Source organism: Aotus nancymaae, unplaced genomic scaffold (assembly GCF_030222135.1).
Source record: "Aotus nancymaae isolate 86718 unplaced genomic scaffold, 86718_ANA_hifiasm-v0.15.2.pri h1tg000003l, whole genome shotgun sequence".
Classification (NCBI taxonomy): Eukaryota; Metazoa; Chordata; class Mammalia; order Primates; family Aotidae; genus Aotus; species Aotus nancymaae.
In genome coordinates this window covers 71,208,433-71,228,074 of record NW_026988414.1, presented here as the reverse complement: position 1 = coordinate 71,228,074, position 19,642 = coordinate 71,208,433, and the positions used below count along the sequence as shown (strand labels likewise).

At 40.7% G+C, this 19,642-nt stretch overlaps 1 protein-coding gene across 2 annotated transcripts in view; it reads right to left on the bottom strand.

Annotated features, from left to right (window-relative positions):
* Positions 1 to 16,997, bottom strand: part of BBS4 (Bardet-Biedl syndrome 4) — a 48,236-nt gene extending 31,239 nt beyond the window's left edge. For both annotated transcript variants that reach the window (XM_012451260.3, XM_012451261.3), the window contains exons 1-2: positions 16,955 to 16,997; positions 15,052 to 15,103 (exon numbers count right to left, since the gene is read on the bottom strand). In XM_012451260.3, the coding sequence (XP_012306683.2) occupies positions 15,052 to 15,103; positions 16,955 to 16,978 (76 nt within the window). In that variant the 5' untranslated portion in view covers positions 16,979 to 16,997. The remainder of the gene's footprint in view (positions 1 to 15,051; positions 15,104 to 16,954) is intronic.
* Between the last annotated feature and the right edge of the window lie 2,645 nt (positions 16,998 to 19,642).

The following is a 19,642-nucleotide window of genomic DNA, read 5'->3' as shown; positions in this document are numbered from 1 at the left end:
AGAACAAATTATAACAGAAAATATGGATATGATTTTACACACCAGGAACAAGAAGAAGAGTAAAATTTTAAGCAACTGACTCTTCATCTTCTGAGTATACATACTCTCTTAGTAGAACCACCCTTCTGGTCATCAGGGCCTATTTGAGATTCTTCTAAGACTTTTGTTTCCTTTCTTCTCTTCCCCTGTGCCTCACCAAAAAGCAGATCTCTTGGTTATTCACATTCTGCCTAACCGCTTCCAGAATTAAATTTCCTTTGAAAAAGCCACAAGAGTCACCAAGCTTAAAGATGGGTGTGTGTGTATGTGTGTGTGTGTGTATAAAGTACATAAAGAAGTATACCATAATAAATATTTCTGGGGGCCAGGCACAGTGGTTCACGTCTGTAATCCCAACACTCTGGGAGGCTCAGGCAGGCATATCACAAGGTTGGGAGATCGAGACCATCCTGGCTAACACAGTGAAACCCCGTCTCTACTAAAAATACAAAAAATTAGCTGGGCATGGTGGCACACGTCTGTAATCTCAGCTACTTGGGAGGCTGAGACAGGAGAATCACTTGAGCCCGGGAGGCAGAGCTGCAGTGAGCCAAGATTACACCACTGCACTCCGACCTGGGCGACAGAGTGAGACTCCATCTCAAAAAAATAAATAAATAAATAGTTCTGGGACAGAAGGGCTTACTCAGTAATCTTGGACCAAATCTCGACTGCATGACCCACTCCTCTGTCACCTATCTACTAAAGGGAAGAGTAAAAGAGAATGAGGCACTGAACCCTTTTGAGTTTATACTATCATTAAGTATTACAAACTTTAGATACTTAGTATAATATCACTAAGTAGTCTAAAAGAAAATGTATAAAATGTTAATTTTCAAGTCTTGCCTGTTATTAAAATCTCACAATGAAAGATAAGTCATGGCTAGCCATGGTGGCTCACGCCTGTAACCCCAGCACTTTGGGAGGCCCACGTGGGCAGATCACTTGAGTCCAGGATTTTGAGGCCAGCCTGGACAATGTGATGAAACCCCATCTCTACAAAAAAATACAAAAAAATTAGCTGGGAGTAGTGGCACATGCCTGTAGTTCCAGCGACTTGGGAGGCTGAGTTGGGAGGATCACTTGAGCCTAGGAGGCAGAGGTTGCAATGAATCATGATTGTGCCACTGCACTCCAACCTGGACAACAGAGTGAGACACTGTCTCAAAAAAAAAAAAAAAAGAAAGAAAGAAAGAAAAAAAGAGCCACATTTTGTGTTTCCTGAGTGAAAACTGGAGAAAAAAATGTTCAATTTGTAAGGTAGCTCAAGGGCCCAAACACTCATTAAATGGAACTCTAGGGATTAGAAGAGGGAAAATCCACCAAATCCAAGTACTAAAGGTCATTTCACATTCCTGGAGATGTTTTAGTTCCATCAAAGATTTTAGAGAACATTTCAGTGTACATAATTGTCCTATTACCAAATGTGTGACGTGGGAAATTTATAGTTTCCGCATCTGTAAAACTAAGACTCACGCATTCATTCAACCAATATTCACTGGGTGCCTAGCATGTTCTAGGCACTGGGAATACAGCAGTGATCAAAACAGACTCCCTGATTTCATGGAGCTTATAATTGAGGGCAGGGGCTGCTACTACACAGGATAGATTATAAAATGTTATACTTATCAGTGATATTTTTCTATGGAGAAAAATAAAGCAGGAAAGAGAAACAGAGTACAGGGTGGAGGGTTTTACTTTTAAATAGAAGGGTCGGGAAGTAAAATATTCATCCTCATAGAGTTGTGAGGATTGAACTACCTACCAAACAAAGAGGTTCAAATAGTGCCTGGTACATAGTAAGCCTTAAAGAAATGTTACCTATTATCATTGATGGGTCATTTATTTTTTTTTTTGAGATGGAATCTGGTTCTGTCATAAAGACTGGAGCCCGATCTACTGCAATCTCCACCTCCCAGGTTCAAGTGATTATGTCTCAGCCTACTGAGTAGCTGGGATTACAGGCACACACCACCATGCTCAGCTAATTTTTGTATTTTTAATAGAAATTGGGTTTTGTCATGTTGGCCAGGCTGGTCTTGAACTCCTGAGCTCAAGTGATCCAACTGCCTCAGTCTCCCAAAGTGCTGGGATTACAGGTGTGGGCCACTGTGCCGGGCCCTGTTGCTGTTATTTTTGTTATCATTATCATCTACTTATTCTCAAAGATGAAGGAATTCTGGATACCTCAGAAATCCCTAGAGTCTATGAATCTGAATTTACAATTAGAATTTTACCTGTAAATGTATAAGTTGAATTTCTGGCATTCCAAATCATTGCTCATTCCAACTCCCCCTAAAAATGGGGATACTGGATCTTATATGCTTTCACAAGTATTATGAAAATTACTCGTTGAAAGATCCTCCAAAAAACATAGGCATGTAAATGCAGAGCAGTCTCCCCTATTTTGCAACAAAGCAGAGTGATCTCTGCTACATTTCAGGAGCCTATGTTACCACAGAGGTCAGGCAGTCAGCTGACAGATGAAGACAAGGTAATGGCTTTTCGTGAGTTGTAAAAAAGACCTCTTTCATATCCCAGCTCCCACACTGCCCCTCCACCATCACCAAGACAGTGGGGGTAGAAGGCTGGCAACCTAGCAACAACGCTCTCTTGCCACTTCTCTTGCCTCACTCTATTCTTTTGTGACATCTCTTCCCCTTCTTTCCCCCTTTTAAGATGCACCTAACATATTTTAAACAATTCCAGAAGTGAATCAACATGACAGCTCAAGAATTCTCCCCTGTAGTTTGCCCTCGGTGCTAAATTCTCTTAGAAGAATTTCAAATTCTGCTTAGGCTCAAAATTAAACCTTTACATTACTCTTTGATTAATGCTAGGGATAGTATGCTAGCTATATTAAGAGCTAAGCAGAAAACTATTATAATTCAGATTTTTAGTTGAAAAGTTTACTAAATGACTAAGGCTTTTCTAAATACATTACAAGTAAAGCCTTCTTAAAAAAAAATACTCATCAAGTAAAGGATTTTTTCCAGGACTAGAAGACATGTAGCACATAAAAGTTTTCACATGGAGAATTTCCATCTTGATTCAATACCAGTCTTCTATGGGACGTAGGGCAAGTTATTTAATTTCTCTGGGCCTCCATTTATCCCCTCTACAATTTTCACCGGAAAATACAAAGAATCTGAAAACGGTCATTCAATAAACATTAATTTCCTCATGCCAAATAGGAATTATAACACTTTTCTACCTCAATAGGATATAAAGGGCATCAAAAGATACAACAAATCTTGAATATAAATATAAGACATTTTCATTACTATCATTTTGAGCCCTGTCTCAGTCAGAGTCTAACGAAAAGCCACTTGAGGATTTGAAACACAAGGACTTTAATGTAGAGCACAGGCAATGGAAGAAATGAGAGGCCCAACAGAGAATGGTAAGACAAATCAGAAGTCTGCATGAGCAAAAAGCCACTACTGCTCTTAGGCCTGAAGGTCGAGGAGAGAAGCCCTGGCTTCTCCTCCTTCTTGCCTTCTAATCTCCTGCCAGATCCTCCACTTGCTAATCCAGTCAGAAACTGCTGACACAGAAGTCTGGGAAGAAAAGGAGCCTGCAAGGGTCAGCTCCTCGCTGACCAAGAAGAGAAAAGAAGGCAAGGAATGGATCTGAGGACAAACAGGCCCAGGATCAAGAGGAACATCCACTCTTTTCAGGGACATAAATGATGATGGAGGAGGAGAAAGAGACTGGGCTGAATCAGTATTGACTCAAGGATACATACTGGAAATTGGCTTTAATTTTTTAATTATATTGCTGCTATCCAGTTTGTTTGCTTCTCATTAGCTTAAAATGTCAGGAGGAAGAAAAAAAGTCATAAAAGAGATCAGCTAATAACAGTTTTACTTTATATCTTAAATTATTTAAAATTTTATTTCCTCAAATCAAAATGTAATAATTACATTATATCCTTGTTAAAGGGGTGTGTGTGTATCTCAAAGTGTTTTCTCCCTTATTATTCCACTGAATATTCCCATAAGGCCAGTGAGTTATGCAATTCAGAGAATATTCCCACGTTACAAAAGAGGAAATTAACAACCTAAAGGTTAAGTAAACTGTCCACATTCAACAAGTAGTTAGTGGAAGAGGCAGGACTACAACCCAGGTCTCCAAGGTTACCCATCAAACTACACCAAGTTTCTGCCCAAATGATAAAGGATTTTCTAATATTAAAATGTAAATGTTTGGGCTGTCAATTAGACATAACTGAGCAACACAAAATTAATAATGATTGTAAAGTGTCTGGGAGTGGTGGCTCACACCTATAATCTCAGCACTTTGGCAGGCTGAGGGGGGCAGATCACGAGGTCAAAAGATCGAAACCATCTTGGCCAACAAGGTGAAACCCCATCTCTACTAAAAATACAAAAAAAAAATTAGCTGGGCATGGCGGTGCATGCCTGTAGTCCCAGCTACTCTGGAGGCTGAGGCAGGAGAATCTCTTGAACCAGGGAGGGGGATGGCTGCAGTGAGCTGAGATTGCACCACTACACTCCAGTCTGGCACAAAGACCCTGTCTCAAAAATAATAATAATTTTAAAGTTTCTCTATTTTTTTAAAGCAATGCTTTTAATATACTAAAGTAGCAAGACTTTCAAATGATTTTTTTTAAATAACTAGTTGGTTTTCTTAAAAATACGTACCTGGCCAGGTGCATTGGCTCACTCCTGTAATACCAGCACTTTGGGAGGCCAAGGTGGGCAGATCATAAGGTCAGGAGTTCCAGACCAGCCTAACCAACATAGAGGAACCCTATCTCTACTAAAAATACAAAATTAGCCAGTCATGGTGGTGCATGCTTGTGATCCTACCTAATCAGGAGGCTGAGGCAGGCAAATCACTTGAACCCGCGAGATAGAGGTTGCGGTGAGCTGAGATCACACCATTGCACTTCAGCCTGGGCAATAAGAGCAAAATTCTGTCTCAAAAAACAACAACAACAACAACACATACTTACAGTCAAACAAAATTCAAAGGGCACACAGGATATTAAACAAAAGACTCACTCCATTCCTACCCCTAACCAGAGGTGAAGAATTTGAGTATTTTCAAGGAATTTCTATGTACATATAAGCATATGAGTGTGTGTGTGTGTGTGTGTGTGTCTACACCTTCATTTTACACATGGGGATTATATTAACCACATTTCAAAAATTGCTTGCTAATATTTACTGACTCTAAATATATCCTTCCTGGTGACCCTGAAAATCCTACTCCTAAGTATGTATGTGTACCAAAAACATGTACAACCTCTTCATGGTTGCATTATTCAGAATACATCAAAATAAAAGTATCCCAAATGTTTACCAAGTATAAAATGAATAAACTGAGGTAGAGTCCCATAATGGAATATATATAACAAGGAAAAAACAACCAACCACTACTACATGCAACAACATAGATGAATCTCACAAACATAATTCTAAGCAAAGAAGCCAGATACTAAAAAGTACATACTGCATGATTCCATTTACATTCAATTCAACAGCAGGCAAAACTGATCTAGAAGACAGAAGTTAAATACAAGGTAGTAACCTTTGGGAGGGATGGTTAATGACTGGTAGGGAATAAGGAGGAGTCCTGGAGGGTACTGATAATATTCTATACCTAAATCCCGATGGTGATTACATGGGTATGTTTATTTTGTAAAAATTCACTGCATAGTACAATTATGATTTATGTATGTACTTTTCTGTATATATACTGTATTTCAATAGAAAGGTATCAAAAATTACTAAGCCAGATTAGACATTTTCTAAAACCAAAAAATTAATTTCTGCAATATTAATGCAGAAAAGGGAGGGGACACATAACTCAGTTCCGGGGTAAGGATCAAAATTTCTAGACAAGACATAGAAGGCATTAATCACAAAAGAAAAAAATAGTAAATTGACATTCATCAAAATTAAAACTTCTGATCATCAAAAGATACCTTAATAAAATGAAAGGGTAAAGACACAGGCTAGGGGGAAATATTTACCACACATATAACAGACAAAGGACTTACATTCAGAATATATAAAGAAGTCTCACAAATCAGTAATAAGGGGGAAAAAAACAATTTAAAAACAGGCAAAAACTTGAGCAAGCACTACACAAAAGATATGACCAATAACTATATGAAAAGGTGTTCAACATCATTAGTCATTAGGGTAATGCAAATTAAAATCACAATAAAACACAATACACTCACCACCAAGTCTAATATGAAAAAGACTGACAGTACCAAATGTTGGCAAGAATGTATAGCAAACAGAATCCTCACACATTGCTCGTGGTAAGATAAAATTGTACAACCACTTTGGAAAATACTTGGGCAGTTTATTATAAAATTAAAACAAACAGTTCACATATGACCCAGCAATTCCACTCCCTAGGCCCTTAATTCAAGTGAAAACACATGCCACACGCACACACACAAAAAGACCAGTAAATAAATGTTCAGAATGGGTGCAGTGGCTCACACCTGTAATCCCAGCACCTTGGGAGGCCGAGGCAGGCAGATAACAAGGTCAGGAGTTTGAAACCAGCTGGCCAATATGGTGAAACCCTGTCTCTACTAAAAATAAAAAAATTAGACAGGCCTGGAGATGTGCGCCGGTAGTTCCAGCTACTCGGGAGGCTGAGGCTCAAGAATCGCTTGAACCCAGGAGGCAGACACGCCATTGCACTCCAGCCTGGGCAACAGAGCAAGACTCTGTCTCAAAATAAATAAGTAATGGATAGATAAATAAATAAATAAATGTTGAGAGAGATCCAAGATGGCTGATCACTAGCAGTTCGGGAGAGTAGCTCCTAGTGAAGTGCAGAGAACGAGAGGACGCCACACTTTCAGACGAATTTTTGTTGCTCATGGACCAGGAGATTCCCAGCAGAGGAGCCCCACGGGTCGCTAGCGCGACTCTTGTGGCTGGCACAGCGGTTTTGCTGGCGCCTCAGCGCGGCAGTTCTTGGTGGAGAGTGAGTGGGACTGGGTCCCCTTTTGGCAGATTCCCAGGCAGAAAAGCACCATCAATCTTAACACTGCTGTTTTGGCCGGCGCAGTGGATTGCTCAGATTTCGGCGCTGGGAATCAACAAGTTCCACGTCCACTCAGAAACCTAATTTGAAAGTCGGAGATCACAAAGACGACAGGTGGATAAATTTACAATGATGGGAAGAAACCAGAGTAAAAAGACTGAGAATACCCAAAATCAGAATGCCTCTCCCTCTACAGGGGATCACAGTTCCTCATCAGCAACGGAACAAGCCCTGATGGAGAATGAGTGCGTTCCATTAACAGAAGTAGGCTTCAGAAGGTGGATGATAAGAAACTTCTGTGAATTAAAAGAACTTGTTCTAACCCAATACAAAGAAACTAAGAACTTTGAAAAAAGGTTTGATGAAATGGTAACGAGAATAGACAATTTGGAGAGGAATATAGGTGAATTAATGGAGCTGAAAAACACAACACGAGAACTTTGCGAAGAATGCACAAGTTTTAACAGTCGAATTGATCAAGCAGAAAAAAGGATATCAGAGTTCGAAGACCAACTTAACGAAATAAAACGAGAAGTCAAGATTAGAGAAAAAAGGATAAAAAAGAATGAGCAAAGTCTCCAAGAAATACGGGACTATGTGAAAAGACCTAATCTACGTTTGATAGGTGTACCTGAATGTGACGAAGAGAATGAATCCAAGTTGGAAAATACTCTTCAGGAGATTATTCAGGAAAACTTTCCCAACCTAGTAAGACAGGACAATATTCAACTCCAGGTAATACAGAGAACACCACAAAGATATTCCTCAAGAAGACCAACCCCAAGGCACATAACCGTCAGATTCACTAGGGTTGAAATGAAGGAGAAAATCCTAAGAGCAGCTAGAAAGAAAGGTCAGGTTACCCACAAAGGGAAGCCTATCAGACTTACAGCAGATCTCTCAGCAGAAACCCTACAAGCCAGAAAAGAGTGGGGGCCAATATTCAACATCCTTAAAGAAAAGAACTTTCAACCCAGAATTTCATATCCAGCCAAACTGAGCTTCAAAAGCGAAGGAAAAATAAAATCTTTTGCAAACAAAGAGATTTTACCATCACCAGGCCTGCTTTGCAGAAGCTTCTGAAAGAAGCACTACACATATAAACGAACAACCAGTATCAGCCTTTCCAAAAATATATCCAGCTAGCATCAAATGGCAGTATTAAACTCATATATATTATTAACTGGATAAAAAGCCAAAACCCATCGGTACGCTGTATCCAGACCCATCTCACATGCAACGATACACAAAGACTCAAAGGGACAGAGGAAGATTTACCAACCAAATGGAGAGCAAACATAAATAAATAAATAAAAAGCAGGAGTTGCAATTCTCACCTCTGATAAATAGACCTTTAAGCAACAAAGATCAAAAGAGGCAAAGAAGGACATTACATAATGGTAAAAGGATCAATGCAACAAGAAGAGCTAACGATCCTAAATATACACGCACCCAATACAGGAGCACCCAGATACATAAGACAAGTTCTTAATGACTAATAAAGAGACTGAGCCTCCCACACAATAATAGTGGGAGACTGTAACATCACATTGTCAATATTAGACTGATCAACGAGATAGAAAATTAACAAGGATGTCCAGGACTTGAACTCAGACCCGGAACAAGTAAATTTAATAAACATTTATAGAACTCTCCACTTCAAATACACAAAACATACATTCTTATCAGTACCACATCACACCTATTCCAAAAGTGACTACATAATTGGAAGTAAATCACTCAATAATTGCATAGCATTTCATGGGTTTAAATGAAATATTGGTTGGCTGCTTGTTATTTTCTTCCCTTATTCCTTCCTGTCTCCATTGTTAAGCACAATTATTGACATAAAAGAGGTTTTCAATTCCCATTTTTAGACTGCATTCTAGCCCAGGCCATAAAGCAATACTCCCGTTCTCTCTCCCTGTTTCTCTTCCTTTTTCTTCCTCTTCATTCTTTTTTTCTTTCTTTTTTTTCTCTTTCAAAAAAAAAGAAATACTTTTGAGTTGACAATAAAAAATAAAGAAATAAAGAAATGTTCATAGAAACTTTTTCACAATACTCAAAAACTACTAACAGTGCAAATGTTCATTAACAGGAGACTTGACAACAAACGGTGGTATCTTCATGCAGGTGAATACTAGACAGCAGTTTTTAAATAAAAGAACTACTGATACATATAACAACATGGATGAATCTCAAAAACAACATGTTGCATAAAAGTCGCCAAAAGCTAAACAGTAGATACTGCATGGTTCCCTTTGTATGAAGTTCAAATACAACTTATAGGAAAGTTCGAAATCAGTTCATAGGAGCAGAAATCAGAATGGTGGTTGCATCTGGGGAAGTGAAGCAGAAGACTTACTAGGAAGAGGCGTGAGGAAACTTTCTAGGTGATAAAAATGTTTAATTTGATCTGATGATTACATGAATATATTTACACGAGTATACATATTTGTCAGAATTCCAGAATGTGTACCTCAGATTTATAGATTTACCAGCATTAAATTTTTTTTTTTAATTCACAACTTGAGGTGGTAGATGTGGCATACCAGCAGTAAAATTAAAAATAATTGGGAAACATTAGACATATATTATCTTCCATTTAAATTAAATTAAAAGTTAACATTGTTCCTCAAAAATTAAACAGAATTGGGCCAGGCGCAGTGGCTCACGCCTGTAATCCCAGCACTTTGGGAGGCCGAGGCAGGCAGATCACGAGGTCAAGAGATCGATACCATCTTAGGCCAACATAGTGAAACCCCATCTCTACTAAAAATACAAAAAATTAGCCAGGCATGGTGGTGTGTGCCTATAATCCCAGCTACTCGGGAGGCTGAGGCAGGAGAATCACCTGAAGCTAGGAGACAGAGGTTGCAGTGAGCCGAGATCGCGCCACTGCACTCCACCCTAAGTGACAGAATTAGACTCTGCCTAAATTTAAAAACAAACAAACAAAAAAATGCTTAGCTCATCAATTTAATCAGAGGAGTGGTGGGGCAAAAGCCAGGTTACAATAGACAAATAGACTCAGAGGTGAGGATACCGAGACAAGTAAAATCAACTATTCTTTCTTTTTTTTTTTGAGACGGAGTTTCGCTCTTGTTACCCAGGTTGGAGTGCAATGGCGCAATCTCAGCTCACTGCAACCTCCGCCTCCTGGGTTCAAGCAATTCTCCTGCCTCAGCCTCCCGAATAGCTGGGACTACAGGCGTGCGCCACCATGCCCAGCTAATTTTTGTATTTTTTAGTAGAGATGGGGTTTCACCTTGTTGACCAGGATGGTCTCGATCTCTTGACCTCGTGATCCACCCGCCTCGGCCTCCCAAAGTGCTGGGATTATAGGCGTGAGCCACCGCACCTGGCCCCAACTATTCTTTCAAAAAGCAAATCAACACAAGTCATTCACTATCACAGTAAAAATAGTGAGATTTGGTAACTACTTATCAAAGACTTTGTGAGAATGGTTTCATGTAGACTGTAGGGTGAATTAGGTAACAACTAAACTACCCTGTAAGTCTACAATTCTGTATACACAAGAACCAAAATTAGCAAAAGAAAAAGATTAATGAAGTCAAGAGCATGTACAGTATCTATAAAATCACTTCTGAAAACCAAATATATACACAGCAACTAGTCTGCAGAATAACTTACTATATACAGTAGAGGAAATGACATCTTTCTAGCATATCTACAAAATTCCCAATTTCTACAACCTTTAAATTCTTTAAGAATTACTTGAAACTCAAGGGCTGATGTTCAGAAAAAAAAAAAAAGAATTACTGACATAGGTGGGAGTGTAAATTAGTTCAACCATTGTGGAAGACAGTGTGGCAATTCCTCAAGGATCTAGAAATAGAAATACCATTTGACCCAGCAATCTCATTACTGGGTATATACCCAAAGAATTATAAATCGATCTATTATAAAGACACATGCACACGCATGTTCACTGTGGCACTGTTTACAATAGCAAAGACTTGGAACCAACCCAAATACCCATCAAATATAGACTGGATAAAGAAAATGTGGCATATATACACCATGGAATATTATGCGGTCATAAAAAATGATGAGTTCATGTCCTTTGCAGGGACATGGATGAATCTGGAAACCATCATTCTCAGCAAACTGACACAACAGAAAACCAAATACTGCATGTTCTCACTCATAAGTGGATGTTGAACAATGAGAACACATGGACACAGGGAGGGGAACATCACACACTGGGGTCTGTTGCGGGGTGGAGGGTTAGGGGAGGGATAGCAGGGGGTGGGGAGATTGGTGAGGGATAACATCAGGAGAAATACCTAACGTAGGTGAGCGGGGATGGAGGCAGCAAACCACTATGGCATGTGTATACCTATGTAACAATCCTGAAAGATCGGCATATGTACCATAGAACTTAAAGTAAAAAAGAAAAATAAATAAATAAAAGAATTACTGACATATAAAAATTCTAAGGAAAACAACCCAAATGCCCATCAACAGACTGATAAACAAAATGTGATATATGTATATATACTAGAATATTATTCAGCCTTAAAAAGGAATGAAATTCTGACACGTTCTAAAACATGAATGAACCTTTGAAAATGCTGAGTGAAATAAGCCAGACAGAAAAGGGTAAATATTGTGTGACTCACCTTACATGAAAAACCTACAATAGTCAAATTCATAGATACAGAAAATAGGATCTGGGGAGGGAAGAGGATGTGGAGATTTATTATTTAATGGGTACAGTGTTTCTGTTTGGAATGATGAAACACTTCTAGAAGCAGACAGTGGTGATGATTGTACAACTCTGTAAATGTACTTAATGCCACTGACTTACACAGTTAAAAACAGTAAATTTTATATATATTTTACCATATTAAATTATTCTATTAAAAAATTACTCTAATAGCAGATATCAAGCTGAGATCAAGTTTCTCACATAGTGAATATATTGTCTCAGGCTGTAGACAAAACTCATCCTTAGCTATGGCCACCCCAAAATGGGTCAAGTTTTCCATGAAGACTCCTTTAAGGAAGGAAATAGACTCAAGCAGTAAATCAATTCACTCACCTCAATGATGGGCAAGATCTTCAACTGAAAGCCAGAAGAAAGTCACCTAAGGTCGCACCATGGGGAGAAAGAGGACTTCAGGAGCCTCGTGTAGGATATTATTTTCTCAGAACCATCAAGTAGTTCTGATCAACAATTCCATTGCCTGTTCTTGAAAAAAAGTCCTGATATATTTGGACAAAAATACCAAATAGAAATCTGTTTATCCCTTCCACAGTTGGCACTAACCACTCTCAAAACTAAAGAGTCAAACTAGGATATGGAACTCTTAAGCTGAGGAGGAAAGGGGGAGTTTCAAGTGTTATACTACTTAACCAGAGCAGTGGTTCTCAAGTGGGAACAATTTTGTTCCAAAATGAACAATTGGCAACATCTGGAGACAAGTGTGGTTGTTCCAACTAAGTGCTACTTTCATCTACTAGGTAGATGCCAGGGATGTGTTAACCATCCTACAATAGACAGGACAACTCCCCCAACAAAGCATTATCTTGCTCAAAACCTGAACTAGAGGTTTTAACGATTTCACAGTAAAATGTGACAGCTTTTTATTCAAAATACTACTTTGATTTTTAATTAGTTAAAGTTCATTCATCCTGAAGGATGATATTTCTCCTGTTTTCTTAATACTTCCCTACATTGGGCTGGGTGCAGTAGCTTATGCCTATAATCCCAGTACTTTGGGAAGCCAAAGCAAGTGGATCACTTGAGGTCAGGAGTTCAAGACCAGCCTGGCCAACATAGTGGAACCCCGTCTCTACTAAAAATACAAATATTAGCCAGGTGTGGTGGCAGGTACCTCCAATCCCAGCTACTCGGGAAGATGAGGCACGAGAATCACTTGAACCTGAGAGAGAGAGGTTGCAGTGAGCCAAGACTGCGCCACTACACTCTAGCCTGGGCGACAGAGCAAGGCTCCATCTCAAAACAAACAGAGCAAACAAACAAAAAAACATTATATGAGGTTTAAAAAGCCACTGAAAAACTTACATGAGCCAAGTTCAATAGCTCATGTCTGTAATTCCAGCACTTTAAGAGGCCAAAGATGGAGTATTACTTGAAGCCAGGAGTTCAAAACCATTGGGCAACATAACCAGAACCCTGTTTCTACAAAAAAATTTTAAAGATTACCCAGGAATGGTGGCATGCACCTATAGACACAGCTACTAGGCAAGACCGTTTGAACCCAGAAGTTTGAGGCTGCAGTGAGCTATAATCACAACACTGTACTCTAGCTTGGATGACAGAGCAAGACCCTCTCTCTCAAAATAATAACAACAATGTATGATTGAATTTATTTGGCATTCTGAGAAAGGCAAAACTAGGAAGAAAGAAATAGATTAACAGCTGCCAGCAATTGGGAATGAAAGAAGTGGTTTACTACAAAGTGAAGGTGAATTTTGGGGGAGTAATTAAACTTTTATAATTTGATTATGGTGGTGGTAGTGGTTACATGGCTATTTTCATTTGTCGAAACTCTCAGAATTTGTACTAAAAAAAGTGAATTTTACTATGTGAAAATTATACATTGATACCATTCAAAGACTGGCCAAAACAAAACTAAAATAACTATGTTACTATCAGACAAACAAGGAATATTATCAGAAGTTGAAGAGGAATATTACATAATGACAAAAGGGTCAATTTACCAAGAAATCAAACAATCCTAAATGTATATGCATCCAACAAAAGATCTTCCAAATACACACATCAAAAATTGATAGAACTGAAAGCAGAAACAAACCAATCCACAATTACATTTGCATACTTCAACACTCTTCTATCACCCTCCCAGTCAGTATCTACATCAGTAAGAATGTGAATATCTGCAACTATAAGTATACAGAACACTATTAATCAACCTGACCTGACATTTACAGAACACTACCTCCGACAAGAGCAGAATACACATTCTTTCCAAGTATAAATGGGACATTCATCAACACAGGCCACATTGTGGGCCATAAAACAAACCATATAAAGTGAGTTCTCTATCCACAATAGAATTAAACTAGAAACTAATAGCAAAAAGATATCTGGAACTTCACAGAGTGGTTTTTCCAGAAGCAGAAAATTAGTACATACTTATGTAATAATCAAACCCCATTTAAATAAATTTCCAGGTCAAACCAAACTCCTAACATCTAATAACTCTATTAAATAAAAGCTAGATGTGACAGAACATTTAGACTATTACTTCTTCTCCCAACACTCATTTTGAAACCATATAGAATATAAAAAAGAATCAACAAGAGACAGAAATTGGCTTGGCGCAGTGGCTCACACCTGTAATCCCAGCACTTTGGGAGGCCTAGGTGAGCAGATCACAAGGTCAGGAGATCAAGACCATCCTGGCTAACACAGTAAAACCCCATCTCTACTAAAAATACAAAAAATTAGCCAGGCGTGGTGGCACTCACCTGTAGTCCCAGCTACTTGGGAGGCTGAGGCAGGAGAACTGCATGAACCCGGGAGACAGAAGTTGCAGTTAGCTAAGACTCCAGCCTGGGCAACAGAGCAAGACTCCATCTCAGAAGGAAAAAAAAAAAAAAAAAAAAAAAAACAGAAATCTGGCCAGGTGCAGTGGCTCACACCTATAATCCCAGCACTTTGGGAGGATCACCTGAGGTCAGGAGTTTCAGACCAGCCTGGCCAACATGCTGAAACCCTGTCTCTACTAAAATACAAAAGTTAGCCAGGCGTGGTGGCCTGCACCTGTAATCCCATCTACTCAGGAGGCTAAGGCAGAATTGCTTGAGCCTCAGAGGCAGAGGTTGCAGTGAGCCAAGATTGCACCACTGCACTCCAGCCTGGGTGACAGAGTGAGACTCCATCTCCAAAAAAAAAAAGAGAGAGAGAGAAATCTGTGCAGATATAAACCTACAATGAAATTGCATACAGACCTTTTTTCTGCCGGGGTTTTTGAGACTCAGTAGATGCAGGAAACTCAGTTCTCTGAAATGAAATAAGTAGTCTACATTGAAGCACCACAATATAAACTTGCTAAAGAAACATCCAAATAACAAGAATAATCAGCAGCTCACCAATTATGCAATTAATCCATTAAATCCACACTCTTATTTTGAATATGGTTTTAAAAACAAATGTCAGGTCATACTTTGCTATCCAAACTACTAACAATGTATAATGCATACTTATAATATTTACAATGTGCATTTTTAATGCATAATTATAGTATATAGTAAAATGTGCATAAGAAATATACTAAGTTCTGAGACCCCTCTTATTAGTATTACACTTGATGCCATACTCCTTAGCAGCCAAACCAAAAAAATGATCACTGTTTGGTAAAAGGAAGCTTGTGAGGTCATCTACACAAAACCTGTCTAGCACTCAATTCTAACAGGGAGATAGTTATTTTACACTATAACTTCGTAGAAAACCATCAGATGGATTTTTCTTACATCAACTTCCTATGACATACCATGATATAAGCAAAAATAATGGCTCAAATTTTTCCAGATGTAATGCCCAACACCGATCCTTAGTTTCGGGATACTTCTGAATCCAGGTTAAATGAAAATAAACACATACTTAGATACATCATAAAGAACTGCACCGCAGACAAGAAAAATCTCTTAAAAGTAGTCAAAGAAGAAAATATATCACCAGATTACCAACAAAGAAAGGATAGTTATTTGGGAGGCCGATGTGGGAGGATCACCTGCGGTCAGGAGTTCAAGACCAGTCTGGCCAACATGGTGAAACCCCATCTCTACCAAAAATACAAAAATTAGCTGGTCGTGGTGGCGGGCACCTGTAATCTCAGCTACTCGGGAGGCTGAGGCACAATTGCTGGAACCTGGGTGGCTGAGGTTGCAGTGAGCCGAGATTGCGCCATTGCACTCCAGCCTGGGCTGACAACAGCTAGACTCCATTTCAAAAAAAAAAAAAAAAGTTTCTGTATTCAGAGTGTTCTAATTAGACTAACGTGATTACCCTGCAAATGAGAGTAGAAAACAAACAAAAGGCTCTAGCCAATAACACTAACTTGCCACTTAGCCAAAACTAAGTTGTAAATCAGCCAAAGGCTGCCATTTTAGTTTTCCAGGACGTTTTTCTAAAGACAATAAATTCCGAATAACTAAAATCATTCTAACAAATGGACAGAACAGGCTTTGAAACTCAATTCTAAAGCAAGGTAAACAAGGCTTCACTTGGGACTTTATCGAAATTAGATCCAATTATGGATATCTACCTCTAAAAAAAAATAGCGACTACCAGGTCATCCTGAATTCATCGGGGTTACTCTATATTAGCAGTTCTGTGGAGTTAACGCCCAACTCAGACTCCAGCTGAATTCCAAAACCGTTCCTTCCTAAACTTAATCACCACAGAAAAAACATGGTCCTGCTCCACAAGCAGAAGGCAGTTAGGCTGAAAGCTTCCAGGCTGTGGTCATGTTAATCCCGTGAACTGGGATTAACAGAAACTGACTACACAAGTGCTAGTGATTACCTTCCAAACCCCCGAGAGAAGATGGGACTAGGGTAAGAGCCATTACTGGTGAAAAGTCTCCCTCCCCCGTCCAGCTCACCCCTAGAGGGACCACAATCCTGGACCAGGATCTGCGCTGCACAGTAACCAGACTTGCCCCAAGCGACCAGTTCCCGGGACAGTAGAAAGGGGACCGCGTCGCCCCGCCCACCCTGAGCCGCTCGGCACCCAGCTCCGCCTGTCTCCGGGAACCGCTGCCTAGGACAGAGGACACTCGCCAGCCTGCCTGGCAGCCTTCCCCTGCCTTGCCCGCAGGGCCTGGCAACTAAAGAGAATCTCGGCGCTCACCGTCGCGAGTCTCTCCTCAGCCATCTTGGCTCCGCCCACCACTGCGCGGCCGGAAGTCGGCCGTTTCCCAGAAGACTAGGGAAGCGGAAGTCGTAGGACTGTGGAAGACTGGGGAGCCGGAGGAGGAAGTAGATCGCGGAGTGACTTAAGGAATCGGGAGAGGGATAGGGTTTGCTCCACAGAAGGCTCACTTCTGAAAGAGTCAGGGAGGAAATGCGCAGCCATTCGCTGCCTTTATGCCGAGAGGCCCCTGACACCCCTCCCCGTGATCTGTACATGGTCTGTACCTCGGCTGCGCTGGACCTGGGGTGGCAGCGTAGTCCTCCTGCCACCATGCCCTGACCTGACTCTAATATGCATTTAATTCAGTCCTCCTTCCGGGACCCTTGGGCAGAGAATCTCATTCTTGCCTTAGGTGCAAATCTCCCCGATTCTTGGCTATCACTATCGAATTGAGGTACTCGCCTTATCAGCTTCCCACTGTTGTTTACGCCAGAGTTTGCAAACACGCTCCCTGTGGGCTGCATTTGAGCCGCAGTTTTTTGATTGGAAATATTTAAAAGTTGAGAGATTTCACAAGAAGTCGGCCGTGAGATAAGACTCGGAGCAGTGGCTCACGCCTGTAATCCCAGCATTTTGGGAGGCCGAGGCGGGTGGATCACGAGGTCAGGAGATTGAGACCATCCTGGCCAACATGGTGAAACCCCGTCTCTACTAAAATACAAAAAAACTAGCCAGGCTGGTGACACGCCTGTAATCCCAGCTACTCGGGAGGCTGAGGGAGGGGAATCACTTGAACCCGGGAGGCGGTGGTTGCAGTAAACCGAGATCACGCCACTGCACTCCAGTCTAGCGACAGAGCAAGACTCCGTCTCAAAAAAATACAAAAAAGAAATTGGCCTTGAGATGAAGAGACGACAATGGGCCTGCGTTTCTGCAAGGCAGTGAAACAATTCTCAATAAAGGCTGCGACTGTAAATAAATATTCCTTTGCTTTTTTTTTTTTTTTAAGATGGAGTCTTGCTCTGTAGCTGAGGCTAGAGTGCAGTGGCGCAACCTCAGCTCACTGCAACCTCCGCCTCCCGAGTCCTGGTTCAAAGCAATTCTCCTGCCTCAGCCTCCTGAGTATCTGGGATTACAGGCACGGGTCACCACACCCAGCTAATTTTTGTATTTTTAACAGAGATGGGGGTTTCACCATTTTGGCCAGGCTGGCCTTGAACTCCTGACCTCGTGATCCGCCAGCCTCGTCCTCCCAAAGTGCTGGGATTACCGGCGTGAGCCACCACGCCCGGCTCCTTCACCTTTTAACCACAGTTTTCCCAACATACTTCAGGTGTTTTCCATTACCTGCCTGGCCTCAGATGCAGTGAATTAAATGTTTAGTGTTTCTAAACTAAGAAAGCGTGTGGGCTTTGTAATCAAATATGGTTCTGGATTAGACTACTGCACGACCTATGCCGGTCGTTTTTTTGAGCCTCATTCATTCAAGTGCTGGGAGCTGTGTGAGGAACAAAACAGAGGATCCCTGCTCCTGAGCACTCACTTTACTCCCAATTCATACCTTCAAGTCTCGCCCTTGCAATTTAGACATAAAATCTGCCTCTCCCAATTCATGAATTGGGAATGCATTTGAGGCAAGTTTCTCCAGGCCTCTAAGGGAAGGAGAACCCCATTGACAATTATAGTCACGTATCACATGGGGGTCACCACCTGCCGGGGTCCGTCCTGCAGACCCCGTCCTGCACAAGGAATGAATAATGTACTCAAACACCAATATTCAGTGAAAAAGTGTGCTTAGGGGTCTGTGGCACTCACAGACACTCAGGGACCTTTATTGAGCACATATTAAATGACAAAGGCTTTGAGTCAACACCATTAGAGGGTAATTTCTCTGGTGGACCTTCCTCTCCTCTCCGTCCCCCCAGAGAGCCATCCAGCCATGAATGATTAAAGGTTAGTTTTAGCACCACATGAGTAAACAGTTATTTAGATAAACTTGTAACTCCCTACATTCTTTTGTGTCTACTCTATGTTATTTGCACAAGGAAAGGGGATTAGGCTGCCTTCAGCCATAACCTCCTTCCCAAGGCAAAAACCTTCTGGCCTTCCAAGAAGGTTTGTGACTATTATAATTTTACAATCTCCCACCATCCTGACTGAACCCCCCTCAGTTACACAGAAGAAATAGGTATGGTAATCTATCCAAATACAAGGGGAAAGAACAGAAATAAAATAACAGCTCTTCTAAGTACTTCAGTAACACTCTTTTAATCTTTATAACAATTCCATGAGACTGTTAGTCTCCAAGTTTTTTCAGATAAATACTCTGCCTTTCATTTATTTATTTAAAAATTATTTTTGCAGGCGTGGTGGCTCACGCCTCTAATCCCAGGACTTCCGGAGGCTGAGGCAGGCAGATCACCTGAGGTCAGGAGTTTAAGACCAGCCTGGCCAACATGATGAAACCCCATCCCTACTAAAAATACAAAAAATTAGCTGAGCATGGTGGTGGGTACCTGCAATCTCAGCTACTTGGGAGGCTGAGGCAGAAGAATCGCTTGAACCCAGGAGTCGGAGGTTGCAGTGAGCTGAGATCACGTCATTGCACTCCAGCCCGGGCAACAAGAGCGAAACTCCATCTCAAAAAAAAAAAAAAATTGGTCTGGATCCAGGGAACATAAGACC